This window comes from Cannabis sativa, chromosome X (assembly GCF_029168945.1).
Source record: "Cannabis sativa cultivar Pink pepper isolate KNU-18-1 chromosome X, ASM2916894v1, whole genome shotgun sequence".
Taxonomy (NCBI): Eukaryota; Viridiplantae; Streptophyta; class Magnoliopsida; order Rosales; family Cannabaceae; genus Cannabis; species Cannabis sativa.
This window is the reverse complement of record NC_083610.1, coordinates 10,553,863-10,572,218: the sequence shown is the minus strand read 5'-3', so window position 1 is coordinate 10,572,218 and position 18,356 is coordinate 10,553,863. Positions and strand designations below refer to the sequence as shown.

The 18,356-nt window shown below is 31.2% G+C and overlaps 2 protein-coding genes across 3 annotated transcripts; both read left to right on the top strand.

Moving 5' to 3' along the window:
• Window positions 1-10,443: 10,443 nt before the first annotated feature.
• On the top strand, window positions 10,444-12,918 carry LOC115704241 (L-galactose dehydrogenase). Its single transcript, XM_030631458.2, has 5 exons — window positions 10,444-10,826; window positions 10,982-11,210; window positions 11,399-11,698; window positions 12,085-12,213; window positions 12,394-12,918. The coding sequence occupies exons 1-5, from the start codon at window positions 10,645-10,647 to the stop codon at window positions 12,523-12,525; spliced, it is 972 nt and encodes a 323-aa protein (XP_030487318.2). The 5' UTR covers window positions 10,444-10,644; the 3' UTR covers window positions 12,526-12,918.
• Window positions 12,919-13,710: 792 nt separating this feature from the next.
• On the top strand, window positions 13,711-16,732 carry LOC115707456 (auxin-responsive protein SAUR21). 2 transcript variants are annotated; one of them, XM_061106692.1, is made up of 3 exons: window positions 13,711-15,799; window positions 15,962-16,100; window positions 16,241-16,732. In XM_061106692.1, exons 1-3 carry the CDS (start codon window positions 15,796-15,798, stop codon window positions 16,551-16,553), a joined length of 456 nt encoding a protein of 151 aa, XP_060962675.1. In that variant the 5' UTR covers window positions 13,711-15,795; the 3' UTR covers window positions 16,554-16,732. The 2 variants fall into 2 exon arrangements, with proteins under 2 accessions (XP_060962675.1, XP_060962676.1); XM_061106693.1 differs by lacking the exon at window positions 13,711-15,799 and having other exon boundaries at window positions 15,968-16,100; window positions 16,178-16,732.
• The last annotated feature ends 1,624 nt before the right edge of the window (window positions 16,733-18,356 follow it).

The following is an 18,356-nucleotide window of genomic DNA, read 5'->3' as shown; positions in this document are numbered from 1 at the left end:
GTTAAAGAAAGTGCAAAAGATTTTAGATATGGAATTATCTATGACTTTTACAAAAGGAATTAAAATAAGGTTAAAGTGTTCCAAGTATGTCATTAGACATATCTAATGAAAATAAGTTTCTCACTATGGTTTGTTTTGTAAATGATTTAATTTATTGTACCTAAGTATACTTAATAAGTAATTTTTTATGAAATTTCTTATGTAAGTATACTATGGAAGGTTATTTATGAAACTAAAAGCCAAGTGATGATGAAAGATTCATCTTTAGGGGCAAAAGTGAAACATCTACATATGAGGCTATAAGGATATTCAAACTATGGTTAAAGACTAGTTATTTTTTGGATTTGGAAAAGACTTATACAGTATCATCACTTAGATGAGTTTTGGTTTTGAATTCTATTTTGAATAAATTAGGACATTCTTGTTCATTTAGAATTTAAAAGTCTTTTCCAATATTGGTTCTACTAGCTCTTTAATTTATGAATTTATTGGAATTTGCCTCATATAAAGAAACCTTATAATTTCTCTTATGGTACAAAATATAAATTGAATCATGAGAATTCTATTATACTTTGGTATAAGTATTAAGATTATATCTCCCAAAAGGAGAATAGAAGGACTTATTTTTAATAGAATTCTTGATCCCTTGATTTAATAAATTTTAGATTTTGTAAAGGGGTAACAAACAAACATAAAAAAAACAAGCGACAAAATAAAAGTTTCATTATCTAAGAATTTATGCTATATTTTGGTAGATCTTTCCTCATGGTTTCATAGAATGATCAATAATAGTATCTTGTCTTCAGACTAATGAAACTTGTTTTGTTCATAAGGCATTAATCTTTAGACGTTTCTTTTAAATTTTTAAACCATAGTTGACAAATCAACTAGGTAAGAAAATTAAAGTCGTTGAAACTAACTATGATGGTTAACATTACCATGGGAGGTATGACGAATCAAGTGAATAACGTCTAAGATTATTTTGCACAAATACTAAGGAAATGTAATTTCATCTTCCAATACAAAATGTTAGGCAAACCTAACATGAAGGGTATTTGAGAGATGTAATTAACATTTATCTAAGGACATGACTAGAAGTGTGATAATTCATTCTTCGTCATGAAACTCTTTTTTTTGGGGAGAAACACTTAAGAATGCAACATAAATTCTGAACTGTGTATCAAGTAAAGTATAAGTTAAAACTCTTTATAAACTAAGGTTGTGGTTAGACTCATAGTCTAACATATAGATATATTCTATTTGTGGATGTTCAATTAAGATGAGGTCTTATAAGCCTCATAAAAGGAATACGGACTCCAAAATAGTAAGGAACTATACTTTACTGTATACTCTAGTAATTAAAAAAGCTACAATTTTTGTGATCCCACATTATGGTTCAATTTTGAGACGAGAAACTTTAATAATTTTGAGGATGTTGAGTTTGGGAGAGAAATAAGATTATTATAGATATTGTTCTTGAGAAGGAATTGACGTTAAACTCAATTCCAACTATCACTTTTGACAATGTTTAGGTTTTCATGACTTTCATTGATCAATAAGTGAATCCAAAACCCTGATAAGACAATATCAAACAACTTCTCATTCAAGATATGGTAAATGTTTCAGATAATCAAACTCAACAACCTCAAAGGTCAGTGTCATTAAAGAAATCCATGAGAGAAAGGACATAAGGAAATAATGGAATGATAGACGATGATCCAATCAACTTTTATCATGCCATGAAGGTTCCAACTCTCGAAACTGGACTGATATCATAAATAAAGAGTACAAATTGATGTGAGACAATAAAGTTTTGGTATTTTTTCCTATTGCTATAAGGTGTAAAACTAATTGGTTATAAATAAATATTTATAATCAAGAGGGATGCAAATTGCAATGTAGAGAGAAGCACATTATGTCTTGCATGTAAGGAATTACTTATAAAGCATATATTTATTTTGAATAGACTTTCTTTGGTTTAATTGAAAGATTATTTCAAGACAAGCATGACACTGACTGCTCATTATGGTCTTGAGCTATATCAAATGGATTACTAATGTGTCATTTATCAATAATGATATTGATGACAAAAGTTATGTGTGCAACGAGAAAACTTTGTGTCCAAAGATCCAAAGAATATGGTTTGCAAATTAGGAAAATCCATGTATATACTCAAGTAAGCTTCTCGTGAATAATTACACAATTTTCATTAAAGTATTCTCATTTGGTTTTTGAGATAAAAGTTTTTGATGATTGTGTATATATCACAGGTTCAGTGGGAGTAAGAATATGATCCTTGTATTATATTGGTGAACAATTGCTTGCCATTAATGATATACTCATTTTGTATTAGGAACTCAATATATGTTGAGAATGTTCTTGAAATATTCTTGAATTATAACAAAAGAGATATATCAATAAAGTATTCAAAAATTTTGGCATGAAAGATACTATACCAGGTGATAAGCTTGTAACTAAAGAAAATAAGTTGTCTAAATTAATGTCCTAAAAGCAACCTTAGAATTCAAGAAATATAGAAGATTCTTAATTTACATTGGAATCTAATATATGCTCAAGCATGTATGTATTTGTACTTATACATATTAAGAATGTTGGATAGATATTTAAGTAACCATATAAGGAACTTTCGGTATGCAGCCAAATAAGCTATAAGGAATTTAAGGAGAACAAAATACTATATGTTCACTTATCAGAAATCAGAAAACAGAAAATGTTTGGAGATCATTAAGATTTCTGATTCTGATCTTATAAAGCTTTTAGTTGTGAGATTTTTTGTCACATATGGCTGCAAAATTAAGAATGGTATTGAAAGCTATTAAAGATATATTTTGTGACAATAAATCAATCAGGTTGCATTTTAGTAACAACATGAACTCTATAAGGTCAAAGGCACATTGACTTTGAGCTAATTGTTATTAAAATAAAGTTCAGAGTAATAAGGTGTCTATAAAACATAATAAGGACAAACTCCATATTTTGTGTGATCTGGATCATTAAGAATATACCACTTAAGGCTTTTCAAGAGCTTATTGCTCATATATGGATATAGTATATTTAAGATTGTGCTGGTTTAGTGGGAGTTTGTATTTGAGATGTTCTATCAAGCTGATACATATTTATGGTTTGATTCTGCAGATAAAGTATGGATTTAAGTTTTGAGTACTCTGAATGTATTCTTTCTATTGAGATTTAAGTATAAGGTTAGAAAGAATTAATAAAGAATTGATCTCAATTAAGGAGGACCAGTTGGAAATAGATATGCTAAGATCACATTTGCATGTAATTTCCATGCTACGCATCCATGATTGATCTATGTCATTTGGTTATATTGATATACGTGACCATTGATGGGTTTAGCTACGATAAATGTTGCGAAGGCCGCTTTGATCCTATGTTAGTATAATTAATGGACGAGATTGTTTTGAAATACCTATAATTATGATAGCAAAAGTTAAGCACTTATAAGGTTACACACTATCAGAAAACATATGTAGCCCAAGTAGGAGATTGTTGGATTAAAATCCTCAATATGGGCTCATATGTATATTAGTGTATTGCTATTTGAAGTTTGGCCCAAAATAAAGTGATCATTTTAGTAATTGTGGGTCATTGGGTATTAAAGTGTCATGGGCTAAATGTGTAGATACCCTAAGCGATATTTCTAATTTATTGAGGGGCTAAATTAGAAATACTTAAAATTAATAACTTAGCTATGAGGTTATAAATTGATAGTGGTCCCCAAGAAACAAGAGTGAATTTCTATTCTCATCTTCCCCCATCAAGAGAGAAAATTAGAAAACCCTAAGTCTTGTTTTCTTGGAAGATCATTACCCAAAATCACCACAAAGATCATCTCTACAAGATGGATTAAGATCATCACTATCTATGAATTAAGGTACGCTTCCGCCATTTGAATTCTTCTCTTTGAATCAACAAAGGTATTCTTTAGATCTATAGTTATACACTTATAATTATATGTAATATGTTTATCTATGGAATTGAATCTTGTTGTTGCATATTTTATGAGTGATATAGAAACTAACAATATGATGTTGTCAATCTAAACTATTAAAATAATACATAAACATTTAATTAAATGGAGTTCTTAATATTGTGTATGGTAAGCAATAGAAATAATATGGTTAAATTAAGAGTAGAAAGAGGAAACACCTTTAATATAATGGGTTGAGATCTGAAGTAAAAAAGAACAAATACCAAAATATATATGGTGAGAAAAAATTGATGGAGGCTGAGGAAAAAAACTCAAAAAAAAAAAAAAAGAAATCTAAAAATATATAAGTGATTCAAGTGTATAAGTGTATGTAGTTTAGGAGAGAAAGACGATGGAGTACTCATTCATAGTGAGAAAGACGGTGGATAATCAAACCCGAAGGAGAGAAAGAGATCCAAACTCAAATCTTGGTAATACTTTGCGACAGAAAGGAATAAGGGTTAGAGATTTGAGCGGAAGGATTCATTATATTCCGCTGCAACCAATGTAAGATTTTCTAAATTCTTATGTGTTTAATTTCATTGTTTTAGAGATATTCATATTTAGGATGTTAATCAACATACTTGTTAGTAAATGTAGATCCTGATAAAATATTCTCAACACTTACTTACACGGGAACTTAATATGCTCCTATATATCAATATGCTAAAATACTTCCTATCGTGTTTTTCTAATCATGTATAATAATTAAAATTACTAAAACACGTAAAAGTTTACTGAACCATGAGTCGAGCTTAACTTTAATATTGATAATCTTCGGAGAACAACTTGGTAGCTCTAACACCAAATTGTAATGCCCTACTAGTTTAGGCACGCTACAACGTTTTCCTAACTACTGTGCACTCTTTTACTAATCAAAGGGTTTATTGAAAAATATATTTAATTATATTTTCTTAAATAAACTTAACCTTTAATAATTAAACATAATTTATATAATTTGGAGATCCCATTAAAAGCTTACAATTATTTTCAAAGTATGCTTTATAGAAAATTTGTTGCCCAACTACTAACAAAATGTTAGCCTAAATTGTCCCAAAGACTCTAACACTCCAGGTATAACAGTTTTGATTTGTACAATCTTCATGCAGCTCTAAACTCATTTTCAGTTCAGTTCTGACTCTTACCAGCACATGCAAGGCGGACGTCTCCCCTATAAAGACGTGTCCATATCTCTGACAGATGATTGGATATTGTCCATTATGTCAGATCATGGTAGTGAATGCACTACATGTACCCATTTTGTCCAACAACTCCTCTAACACCTTTGTCTACTAGGCGTAATCTCCGTGACATGCCCTGCACCAAACTGTCTCCTCATCAGTACGAAATCGTCATCCCCCACGAGCTAAATATCTTTAGTGGGTCTCATAGTCATGTGTTTATGTAATTTACCTTAATAGTGGGCTTATTTTTACAAATAAAACTCGAATGGGCCACAGGTATGCCCGGACCCAAACTCTAGCCTATATAAATCTCACTATCCCTTCATGCAAATGGGATGGAACTTAGGCTAAACCTCTGCTAGCTTTTATTCTAAGATCTCTTCTTCTATAAAAAAGACCTAAAGAAACTACCTTATAGCAAGGTTTAGAGTTTCACATTGCAAAACTCATTTGTAATACATTTCAAAGCTTAACAAGTCAATACACTGACTCCTGGACTAGGGATATTTAACGGTCGAACCACGTAAAAATTCCCCTTCTCTTTTACTTAATCACTATTTAATTTCTTAACCTCTTACTTAATTTTACTGTCGAAAATCTCGGTAAACAAAAGTAATTGAAATTATAAAAAACACAAATAGTTTAGTATTTAAGTCATTAATTGTAATAAAAATGTAAAAATGTGAAGCACGAATTCGAGCTATACAAGAAAATATATTAGCTCAAGTATAACAGGACATGAAAATACTAGGCTACGAATCGTATCAAACCTATCCTATAAAATTATTTGCACAATATGACATGTGCCATATCTTTTCATGACTCAGTATAGCACGACTCATATTTTTCAGGTTTCAAAATACGAGTTAGACTAATACGGTATGCACATATTTAGAGATCTGGATCTTAGTTATGCGCGAAGTCTATAAAACAACAATAATAATAAAAAGACATTTCTTGTGTGAGAGAGAATGAAGTTTGTTTAGATGGTATTTTTTATTAATATGCTAAACTTTAGATTGGTGGAACAACTGTTTGGACAAAGAATTTAGCTTCAAGCATTAAATGAGTCAACCTTGTAATAATTATGAGTGGACAAGATCTAAATCAATCTAATCCTATTATAAAAAATGATATTCAATTACAATTAGATTGCTGGATTCTAATTAAATTGAATGAGTTATTAGATTATACATTTAAAATTAATTAAAAATTGATCTAACTACATATAATTATATAAAAATATATATTATATTATTTATATATAATAAATTAATTTTTATATTTAATTTTTATTAGTTGTTTATTAATTTTTTTGGTCTTTTTTATTTATATTTGGAGAATTACCCCATATACTATATATATATATATATATATTTTTTTTCAAATTTACGGTTTGGGTTTGTAAAATGGATGCAGCGCTAGTTGCAATAGGGTTTCTATACGATTTTATGTTGCAATTTAAGTTGTAGCGCTAGTTGCAATAGGGATTTCTATACGATTTTTTGTTGCAATTTAAGTTGCAACGCTAGTTACAATAAGGGTTTCTATGTAAAATTCTGTAAAATTACAAAAAAAAACTGGTTTGAAGTGTAAAAATGAAAAAGACCCTTTATACTTTCATACTTGATTTTTTATTCATTTATAAAAATAGAAATATCATAACCTCAAAATGAAAACAACTTTTTTAAAATAGAAACAAAATAATCTCAAAATAAAAACAGCTTAACCTCAAAATAGAAATAGTTTTTATAAAAATAAAAAAAAATTAAAAAAGACGTAAAAATGGAGAGAAAAAATTAAAAAATGCAGTATACATAGTAATTCCCTTTAATTTTTGAGGGATTCTATTATGCCTTATTAATTTATGTGTTTTTTTTTAATTAAAAGGGATATTGGTGGTTAAATCACTTGAACTTTACGGTTTGTAACACTTAACCACAAAAACTAAATTTTTGGCGGCTAAACTACCTAAATTCTGGTTCCGTTTTGCTCTGCACACCTCCATCTAAAAATTACAGTTAAGTGCCACGGTGAACTGTCCACGTATACACACTTGTACACGTGGCAAATTTTTAGTGGTTCACGTAATATTAGTTTTATAAAATAATTATAAATATTTAAAAAAAATTAAAAAATCAGATTTTTTTTTACTTTTTTAATTTAAAAAAATTAAAAAATTAACTTTTTTTTTTCTTTTCTTCTTCTTCTTCTTCTTCTTCTTCTTCTTTTTCTGCAGAAACCCTCCCACCCTCTCTCTCTCTCTCTCTCTCTCTCTCTCTCTCTCTCTCTCTCTCTCTCTCTCTCTCTCTCTCTCTCTCTCTCTCTCGTATCACCCTCTTTCTCTCTCTTGTCTCACCACCGGATCCCGAACCCTCCTAGCCCTCTTTCTCTCTCTCGTCTCACCACCGGATCCCGAATGGGGCTAGTTGTTGTGTTTCCGTAGAGAGGGAGGTGGTGACGATGGGTGGAATGGGAGATGGAGCTTTGTGGAGATGGTGGTTCGTGACTAGCGTGCGTGGAAATGGTGCTGATGGCAAGACTTTGCGAATGGATGGTGATTTATGGTTGGTGTTTCGACTATTGGGCGGTGAAGGTGGATGGAGGTAATTTTTGGTTGTGCGTGGAGCCTGGTGTTGAAGCTTCAGATGTTGAACGGTGATGGTGGGACTGAGCTGTTGTGGTTGGAGTAGAGGTGGGAATGGTTGTAGAGAATGGTGATGGTGAATGGTGGGGGCGGCTAGGGTTAAGTTGTTGAGGGTAATGGTTGATTTGGGGGTCTTCTTTTAGATAGGGGAGGGGGGTGTTGGAATTAATTTTACCAGGATCTTAGATCTACTCACAAGTATGTTGATTTAACAACCTAAATATGAACTTCTAAAACGATAAATAAAAACACATAAAAGTTAAGAAACCTTACAGTGATGACAGCGGAATTAAGTGTCTCCTTCCACTCAGATCTCTAACCCTTGATTCCTGTCTGTAGCAGAGTATAATCAAGATCTGAGCCCGAATGTCCTTCAGTTGGATGTGATCCTTCACAGTCTTCCAATCTATGATTGAGGTACTGTATGCTGTGTGTGGGCACTTCTCTCTCACAAGGAATTCGAAATTCACTCTCTTTTTCTCTCTTGATTTCGTGTGATACAATTGCATGAATTACAAGACATACAACGAGAAGAGAGGGGGCGACAATATATAGGGAAAAGGGAGAGCTCAACTTTCCAAATAAACAGTTTCCTCTTTTACTGTGTAATTGATTAACTGCCTTATTTAGTGTGATCCACTATTTTCCTATTATTGCTAGGTTTTGGTTAGCAATTACTTGGCAATTAAAATTGAAAATAATAATTGGGAAACACACAAAGAGGTGGCCGACCATAGGTGTAACTTGGGCCTCACTTGGATTTTGCAGTTTCCTTAATTTTATTTCTATTTCTCCAAAAATGCTACTTTTCCAATTCTAACTATTTAAATGCCAAAACTAATTATTTAATAACTAAAATATAGATTATTAAATAATATTATCATTTAAAATAATTATTAATTAGACATACAAAGTCTCTCAATTAATAATTAAACCTAGAAACCCTTTTATTTACAATTTCACCCTTAAACAGTGAGAATTCTTAAATTAGACATAGTCTAACTTTTAGAATTATAATTGATTAATCATAAATCAATTATAGAGTCTTACAAACAGTATGGTCTCAACTAGAATGGGGACCATGGATCTATAATGCTGAGCTTCCAATAAGTTGAACCGAATTTACCAAGTAAATCCCTAACTTATTAATTCCTTGTTGAATCCACTCTTAGAACTTGGAATTGCACTCTCAGACTTATATAGAGCATACTATATTTTTCACGATATACATATGCTATCTCATTTAACCATTGTTATAATCTTAATGTGATTAAAAAATCCTCTGTATAGATGATTTACATCGAGATGGGATAAATTTACCGTTTCCACCCCTCAATGTATTTTGCCCCTTAAAACACTTAGTTACCTGTAAATGATGTTTTAGTGATCTAATATATAGTCACTGAAACAAGAGCTCATCCATTTACTTCTATTTAACTAAGCTCGAAGGGAATCATCACTTTCTATACACCAGTAAAAGCTATAGATTCCATATTTATGTTCAGCACTCCCACTCAGTTATGCTATCATGTTCCCAAAATATACGTATCAACCTGACCCAAAAGTAGGCTTAACTAATAAATCAAAGAACACGAATAACAATCCTGAGATTGAGCCTAAGCATATCAGGATTTAGATTCTTTTAATCTAAGATCAACTTCTGATATTGACTTAGAAAGATACAACGGTAAGTTTATAATATCTTATCTAAGGTCAATATCGGTCCAGTTCAATGTATACTCCATACATTCGAAACTAGTATACTTTACCAATGTCCTAGAAAGAACATAACACTTACTCCAAGTGTAAGTATACTTCATCGCTGATTATCATATCAGTGTAAATCCAAAACACTGATGAACTGGGACTAAGTCTTTTGAATCATATAATCACAATCACATTCCACTGTATTGACAATACTGTAATTGTGAATGAATATATATTCTGGATTCAACTGATTTTGTGCATATATTAAATATGTATATTAAATCATAAACATGTAAAATACATGTAAACATAAATCACTTCAAATTCTAAATTGATATAATGGGTTTTATTTAGGGCACAAAACCCAACAGGGGGTTCTGTCAAGAAGAAAGAGAAAGAAAAAAAAAAGAAGAAAAAAAGAAAAAGAAAAAGGGAAAAGGAAAAAAAAGAAAAAAATTTAATTTTTTTAATTTGATTTTTTAAATATTTATAATTATTTTTTAAAACTAATATTACGTGAAAGACTAAAAATTTATCATGTACAAGTGTGTACACGTGGACAGTATACAGTGATACTTAACTGTGATTTTTGGACGGAGGTGTGCAGAGCAAAACGGAACCAGGGTTTAGGTAGTTTAGCCGCCAAGAATTCGATTTTTGTGGTTAAGTGTTACAAACCGTAAAGTTTAGTTGGTTTAACCGCCAATATCCCTAATTAAAATTTCAAATTATGTTCATTGAAATCCAATTGAAAACTAGATAATCTAATTACTAACTAGATCAGAGTGAATTTTGAAAGGTAATTAGATTGAATACTTTTTTTTAAGGTAATTAGATTGGATCTTATAGTCATTTTTTTTAATCTAATTACTAATTTGATTAGATGATATAATAAAAATATATATTAGATTGGATCTGGTACCTAAGTTAATGTCTTTCTTAAGAGAAAATCCATAAAAATAAATAAATAAATAACGAGTGTCTGACATTGTACCGTACCAACTCCTTTATTCTTTGAGTTCCTCTGATCAGTCGAACTTTCCCGGAAAATTCTCGAGACTTTTGATTTTGATTTTGAGTTTTGTGCTGAAACAATGGCTTCTTCACTAGGCAAAGTTGAGCTTAGAACCCTAGGCAACACTGGCCTCAAGCTCAGCTGCGTTGGATTTGGTGCTTCTCCTCTCGGCAATGTCTTCGGTCCAGTCTCTGAAGACGACGCTATCGCCTCTGTTCGTCTAGCTTTTAGTCTCGGCATCAATTTCTTCGACACCTCTCCGTATGTACTACTCTAAGCTTGTTTAAGAAATGTAAAGTTGAAGGTATTCATTGCCTTTGGGATTAGGAATCAATAGAAACTTGGTACTCAAAAGATTCTCTTTCCTTAAATTTCACTATTTTCTTTTTCCTTTTCCTGTTTTTCTTTCTTTTCAGGTACTATGGAGGGACTTTGTCAGAGAAGGTACTTGGGAAGACACTGAAAGCACTTAATGTCCCTAGAAATGAGTATATTGTTTCCACCAAGTGTGGAAGGTATGCTGAGGGTTTTGATTTTAGTGCTGAGAGAGTGACTAAAAGCATTGATGAGAGCTTGGCAAGATTGCAGCTAGATTATGTTGATATACTTCAATGTCATGACATTGAGTTTGGCAATCTAGATCAGGTGCTTATATGTTTCTATGAATTTTTAGATTTGTACATGTGGGATGTGGATTTTTTTTTTTAGTATGTCACTTTATATCAACTTGGGTTGTTTGGTGTTTGTTATTCAATATCTATTTCTCAGAATGTTATGAAATGTGATATAAGGTTATTATTAAGCTCAGATCTTTGGTTTTCTATTGTTGATAGATTGTCAATGAGACAATTCCTGCCCTTCAAAAGCTGAAGGAAGCTGGGAAAATCCGCTTCATTGGCATTACTGGGCTTCCATTAGAAGTTTTTACATATGTTCTTGATCGGGTACCACCAGGAACAGTTGATGTGATTCTTTCATACTGCCACTATAGTGTTAATGATTCAACCTTGGATGATTTAATACCATACTTGAAGAGCAAAGGTGTCGGCGTAATCAGTGCTTCTCCGCTTGCAATGGGACTTCTTACTGAGGCTGGTCCTCCAGAATGGCACCCAGCTTCATCTGAGCTCAAGGTACATTTCTCTTGTTTCATTGCTTTAGCTAGTGCATTGGTGATTAATCTTCATAAATTCCTGGTCATAGAAATAGAAATAGCGAGATGTTCAAGTCGAATCCCTCTCCTCTAATGTCCAATGAAAAAAAACACTACTAATCTGCATAAATTTCAATTTTAAAAGTTGGAAAATAAATATGCCTACTTGATCTGTCTTTTCAGACCAGAGTAGTTATCTAGGAAGAGAATCATTTTTGTCTTTTTAATTTATCAACAGCTATTCTTGTGATGTATAACTAGGTTCGAAGATGGGTTAATCTATTCAGAAGTGGGATATTGTTTGATTGTTGATTATATATAAGTAACAACTTAACTGTTGTCTTTTAATACTTTTTATATCCACAGTCTGCGAGCCAAGCTGCTGCTGCCTTTTGTCAAAAGAAGGGGAAGAATATTTCAAAGTTAGCCATGCAATACAGCTTGTCAAACAAAGATATATCATCGGTGCTGGTTGGGATGAACTCTGTCAAGCAGGTCCTGTTTGTCACTAGCTTTTGTTTTGAAGTTTGTTGTATGCTCATTCAAAACACATGCCAGATCTTTATCCTGGCTTTTAGCGCAATTGTTCTAGTTTTGAACTGCCCTAAATTCATTTGAACACAGAGTATTTTCTCATTCACTTTAGTTAAACATGAATGAAATTTTTGTTAATAGGTTGAAGAGAATGTTGCTGCTGCAATAGAACTTGCAAATAATGGGAAGGATGAGGAAACTTTATCAGAACTTGAGGCTATTTTTAAACCAGTGAAAAACCAAACATGGCCTAGTGGAATCCAGCAGAGTTGACATCTTTGCTTATGTTCTCAAGCTTCATGCACTGGTCCTGTGGTAACAATTTCATTCAAAGAGAAGCCTAAATTTATTTAATGGATCTATTTTATGCCAGACCGAAACAGAAATGGAAAAAATAATGTGCAATTGAATGCTGGTGATCATTATGTTTATGTTATAGCTATTGGGAATAATGCTAGCAGGTACAATAAATCTCATTTCTGATTCAAGAATGTAAGCATTGGATCAATTAAATAATGGTAGCACCCTTTCTGTTTTTTATTAAAGTATTTTTCATTCAGTTAAGAAGTATATATTGTTGTGGAATGTTATTCTTTAGCATTGTACATTGTGCAAACTAATCTATTTAATGTTAATGAATAAAGCTGTTATGTTGAAATTGTTTAATACTAGCAATTATTCATAGTTATTGTTTGTTCATTGTACCTAACTTTACATATTTCCACTTAGCTAGACAAGCTCTTGTGAATGGTGTTTCCTATCTTTGTGCAAGATGCCTTAGTGAATCCAGGAGAGAAATGATGGACACTTTTGCTTGGCAAAGGCCGTACTGTTTAATGAACAGAATATTTTTTTGGGACCCACTTTTATAGTACTAAGAGTGCCCCAATTTTAAAATTTGCTAATTCAAGGTAGAAATTGACACACCAATGAGAAGGATAAAGAGGGCATTGATAGAAAATATGTAGGAGAGGGGTTTATTGGTAATTATATTGATAGGGTATATAGATGGATTGAAAATATAGTATATTATATATGTGTGTGGGATCATGAGAATCCTATTGTAATTGAGCCTTGGCTCTTGGGAGAGTTGAGTTCTCTCCAATATTCATTGTTACACTTTGTTCATTCGATATCAAATCCCAACTGTGCCTAGTTATTGTTATTGCCAATTCTATCTATCATTTTGCCTATTATTTCTCTTATTCATTGAAGATCCTTGTAGGGGCAATTCAGAATCATAAGATATGAACTCAAGATAACTGTTATAGAGGAAAGACATTAAGATGTAAAATTTGTGTACGAGGGACCTTGTTTTTGAAGTATAACACACAAAAAAAAAAGCAAGCTTTTATAGCATGAATGAACATATATATATATATACATATGTTTATATGTATATATATTCTACTACTAGTAAACAACTGTTCATCAAATCTATATCCACTGTCTAGTTCTTTATCTTTTTATTCCTCACCATTTTAAACTTCTGTTCTAAGCAAGCTCCAATTCAATGCCAGCCTTTGGTAGCCGTGAATTGATCTTTCTTGATTAGAAGACTTATTTTTAACAATTCTTTGTAACAAATAGAATAAATAATACTGCTTTCAATGTTTTCTTTTCATTCATTTATGCAAATATGATTGATGAATGTATTAGACCGGCCATCTATTGGCTGGTTGTATACAAATTCAAAAGCCTCGTCTTAGTTTTCTGTAAGATAAACTAGTTGTTGTAGACAGTTAGAAACTTAGAAGTGCACTTAAATGGTACCTAGACCATAGCCTCCCTTAGGGATATTTACAGTGGTCAAAGAAGTCCTTAGGAAATTTCTTAACTTGGCTAACACCAAGCAGACAAACACCAATTTTTTCACTTGTGTACCTCTGTTAGAAGGTAAACAAAAACATGAGAAAGTAGGGTAGGTAATCGAGACTCTGTTACTGTTTTTGCTTTTGTATGTATAAATATGGCAATGTGGCATGGTAGGAAGAAAGTTTTTTTATCAACATGTAAAAGTGAGGTGGGCCTATTTGACACATGAGCTAGTGAGGAATCACATGGAATTGTCTTCTTATTCATCATTGTAGTGATAGAACTTAGACAGAAAACATATTATTTTGTGGGGTAAATAGAGCCAACACAGACCTCCACTTTGCATTAGATAAAAGATTTTGGGTTAGAGAAAAATGGATTAAAGATAAGACATGATTGAGACATATTAAGGTATTAATAGAATAAAAATAAATTAATAAATGAATGAATGAATGACTAGATAGACTTTCTGCATACTGCGCACGGTTGAGAAATGTTTCAGCTAAAAGTGTTATCCCAATCCTAAATCTGTGGCAGCTATAGGAATCAATAAAGAGCCATTTAGAGAATTAATCTCAAATGGAGTGGTTGGTATAAAGACAATAGAAAATGGTGTTTTCTTTAGAAAATATGTCTAGAGTAATCACATGGAATTGTCACCCCCCACTTATGATAATATTTGATATATCAGACTAGTTTGCTAATTTGTTTTTGTGTGAGAAAATTATCATGGCCCTCAGGCCTACCATGTATGAAAACAGTGTACGGTATTGAAAGTTAGCTATAACCAATGCACTTACACTGTTTGTTGATCAACATTATACAGACCATTTGGACTAAAAACAATAATTTGAGACTACTAGACTTCTTGATACTTGTTCAGCAGACACATTGGTATTCAGAATTTATGTTTTATTATTATCATATTAACTTGTAATTAGCCATTATCTAGCAATGTTTTCTGACAAGAAGCAAGTCAGATGTTGATAGTTAATGAGTTTGTGCCTGAAATCAAAGCACACATAACAAGCTAGTTTAGTGGATTGACCAGCTTGACCTCTAATATTCTCTTCCTTCCATTCAATATTTCCAAACACTTGACAGAAACCTCAGCTAAAACCTATTCTGATTTGATAGTGATCTTCAAAGTAGTGTCTTGGGGATTCATCTTGGTTTAATCTGTCCCACAACACATGATTACTTGGTTTTTAGGCATGGGTTTTAGCAATGTTATAAACAAATTTAGATTTTTTTTTATAATTCAACCTTTTTTCCCTTAAATTTATATATTATTAAAATTATCAAAGATTGTTCCTTTATATTGGATATGCAGATTTGATCCAACTATCAAACATTTTTCCAGCTGGCTTCAGTCTTGAAGTAGACCCCAAGCTACCATTATTTGGTCAAAGAACCTTTTTATCAGTACCTGAACATAGAAAAAGAGAAAATGCTATGATATGATAAGAAAATGAAATATTCTTGTGCTGTTGTGCATAGAAAATGGCTCTTGAAAGATACTGGTTTAACTAAAATATGCCCATGTGAGGTATTCTAGAGGGACCCAATACAATGATATATAGCTAGAGCAGGAAACTATAGTGAAAACAGACCAGGGTTTGGATAATTGCTAGGCCTACCAATCAGCTAAAAGGCTTACTGATTGGTCCTCACTTGAAACTTAAAAAGCCACTAAATAGTCCAAGACCAAGTTCAATGCTTTGATGAATGAGTAAGTGAATCATAATTACTTCTTTATTGATACTGCCCTTTATGTGTCAAGGACATGCCTAACACCTAAAAGGGCAGTCCTTATTAGCTAAAAGCAATCATTACATAAACAATGTATATAAATATATATTAATTTCAAGTTGCTCCTTTTTTTTGGCTTCAGGTTTGATGGTAGGGAAAGATGTCTTGGAACTCATTAGGACAAGACCATGTGAATCTTCAGCTTGGCTTTCACTTGATATGTTTCTAAACATTCTTTCGTTGATCTCTCTCATCACTTACCAGTCCTACTTATTTTTAAGGTTAGTAGTCTCTCACTCAGTGTATATATATATATATTACATATGTAGCCACTGATAAATGCCAACTCAATTCAAAGTCTTGACTCAATCACCACCTACAACTTCTCCATCACTGTATACCAACCTTAAATTGGACTCAGTTTTCTCAAGATGGGCATTGGACTGAAAGGAATATCTCAAGCCAAGCATAAACTTCAGAGAACTCTTTCAGCAAGATATGGGGCTATTTCAGCCAATGCTACTAATGATGTTCCAAAAGGTCATTTAGCTGTTTATGTTGGAGAATCACAAAAGAAGAGGTTTGTCATTCCAATATCTTACTTGAACCATCCTTTGTTCCAAAATTTGTTAAACCGAGCTGAGGAGGAATTCGGATTTGACCATCCAACAGGCGGCCTCACAATCCCCTGCAGTGAAGACTACTTCATCAGTCTAACTTCAGCTCTAAGTTGACAATATTTTGGTCTAATGAAGCCTATTTAACTTGTATCTTCCTCTTGCTTGGTTAAACAGAAAAAAAAAAAAAAAGAAGCCAATTGAGACTGATTAAAAGCCAGAAAAGTATCCTCAATTCATCCTATATGTGATGTTTTTGTAATCTTAATAAGCTAAATTCTTTTACCATTACATCATATCACGGTGTGTTCTCCAATATTGTACACATTTTAGATATGTAGCCTTTTCTGTTCCATATATTAAATGAACAATGTTAACAACTCAATGAATATTTGTTATAGTAAAGTGGTGATATGCTGTAAATATTAATGACCCATTAGTCCAAACAGAAAGAAAAGTTATAAGGGAATACTAGAAAGTACAAACTGATGTTACATTTTTTTTAACTGCAGACAGTTACCTTATATTCAGCAGTAAAACTTCAGCATTGAATAGGCTAATTAATTAAATAAATTCATTTCTCAAAATTATTCTAGCACAGTAGCAGTTACTTAACAATTTTTACAGTTTTTGGTAGTGAAATATAAGGTTAGTTGGGGTACTTAAATAGCAATTGTTATGGAAGCTTAGTTTGAATATGAAAAAGCAGAAGCAGGCTGTATGTGTTGTTTGTAGATCAAGTTTTGGAGAAGTTTATTGTTAATGAGTTTAATGAAACAGGTTCCCAATGTAACTGATCTTTACTGACTATACTCAGCACATCAAAATGGACAATACATATGATAACAATCAATCAAGAATGATATATTATTGATTTGATATTCCTCATTCACTCCTTAAAACAGTCTCATCAACGGTTCTGATTGAAGGCCGTTATTAATAATGTTGTGGCACTGCTGCTCTTTTTCTTCTGAGTACGTATTGTGTTAAATCTTTTTCTTTTATAGGAACGTATATTATATTAGTTATTGCTATATTAATATAATGACCATTTATATGGTGGGGGCGTACCTTTTGTCCATACTGATAGTAGGAGTGATCTATTTTGAAACTTGAAATTAATATATAAATATATATATGGATGACTATTTAATGGTTACATTTTTCTTTGACCTGTAATAGCAGGTTACTAATAGGTAGATTTTCCTTTTTTAGAATTAATTAATTATAATTAATTATTTTCTTAAAATAATTAATTATAATTAACTATTTTCTTAAAATAATTAATTAAATAGTAGACATTCCTTTTTTAGAATTAATTAATTATAATTAACTATTTTCTTAAAATAATTAATTAAATATTCAACAAGATCTCTTTTAGCAATTAATATTTATATTTAAATAATCCTTACTTGAATTATTTTAATAATTAAGCCATAATTATAACATTTACAATAAAATTTATTTTTTTTACAAAAATTTAACTTCTTTTGATACAAATTAAAATTCTCTTCTTATAATAAATTTTTAAATAATTAATTATTTTTAAATGATATTTAATTATTTTGTTACAATTATATGAACTAAGTATGATGCTTCAAGCTAATCAATCGATAACAAGTGCAACCATTTTTTTTCTAAAAAATCCTTCAACTTATTTCGTTTTTTACTTTTTAAATATTTAAATAAAAAAATTAAATAATTAAGTGTAATAATTTAAAATTAAGATTACAAGTATAATAAAATTTAAATTATGAAATTATATGTGTATAATTTTAAATTATAAAAAGTTTTGCTATAAAATTTTAAATAATTTAAGTATAAAAAAATAAATTGCTAAAAGATCCTTATATAGTAATAAATTGCAAAAAATTAATTAATAATTATAATTAATTTAATTTTAAAATATAATTAATTTTA

Bases quoted from the DNA above. Each gene is read 5' to 3' on its own strand.
- LOC115704241 (XM_030631458.2), top strand. From the start codon at position 10,645: ATGGCTTCTTCACTAGGCAAAGTTGAGCTTAGAACCCTAGGCAACACT. The intron at 11,699-12,084 runs GTACATTTCTCT...TTATATCCACAG, and splicing joins CAGCTTCATCTGAGCTCAAG to TCTGCGAGCCAAGCTGCTGC. The intron at 12,214-12,393 runs GTCCTGTTTGTC...TTTTGTTAATAG, and splicing joins GGATGAACTCTGTCAAGCAG to GTTGAAGAGAATGTTGCTGC.
- LOC115707456 (XM_061106692.1), top strand. The intron at 16,101-16,240 runs GTTAGTAGTCTC...AATTGGACTCAG, and splicing joins CAGTCCTACTTATTTTTAAG to TTTTCTCAAGATGGGCATTG.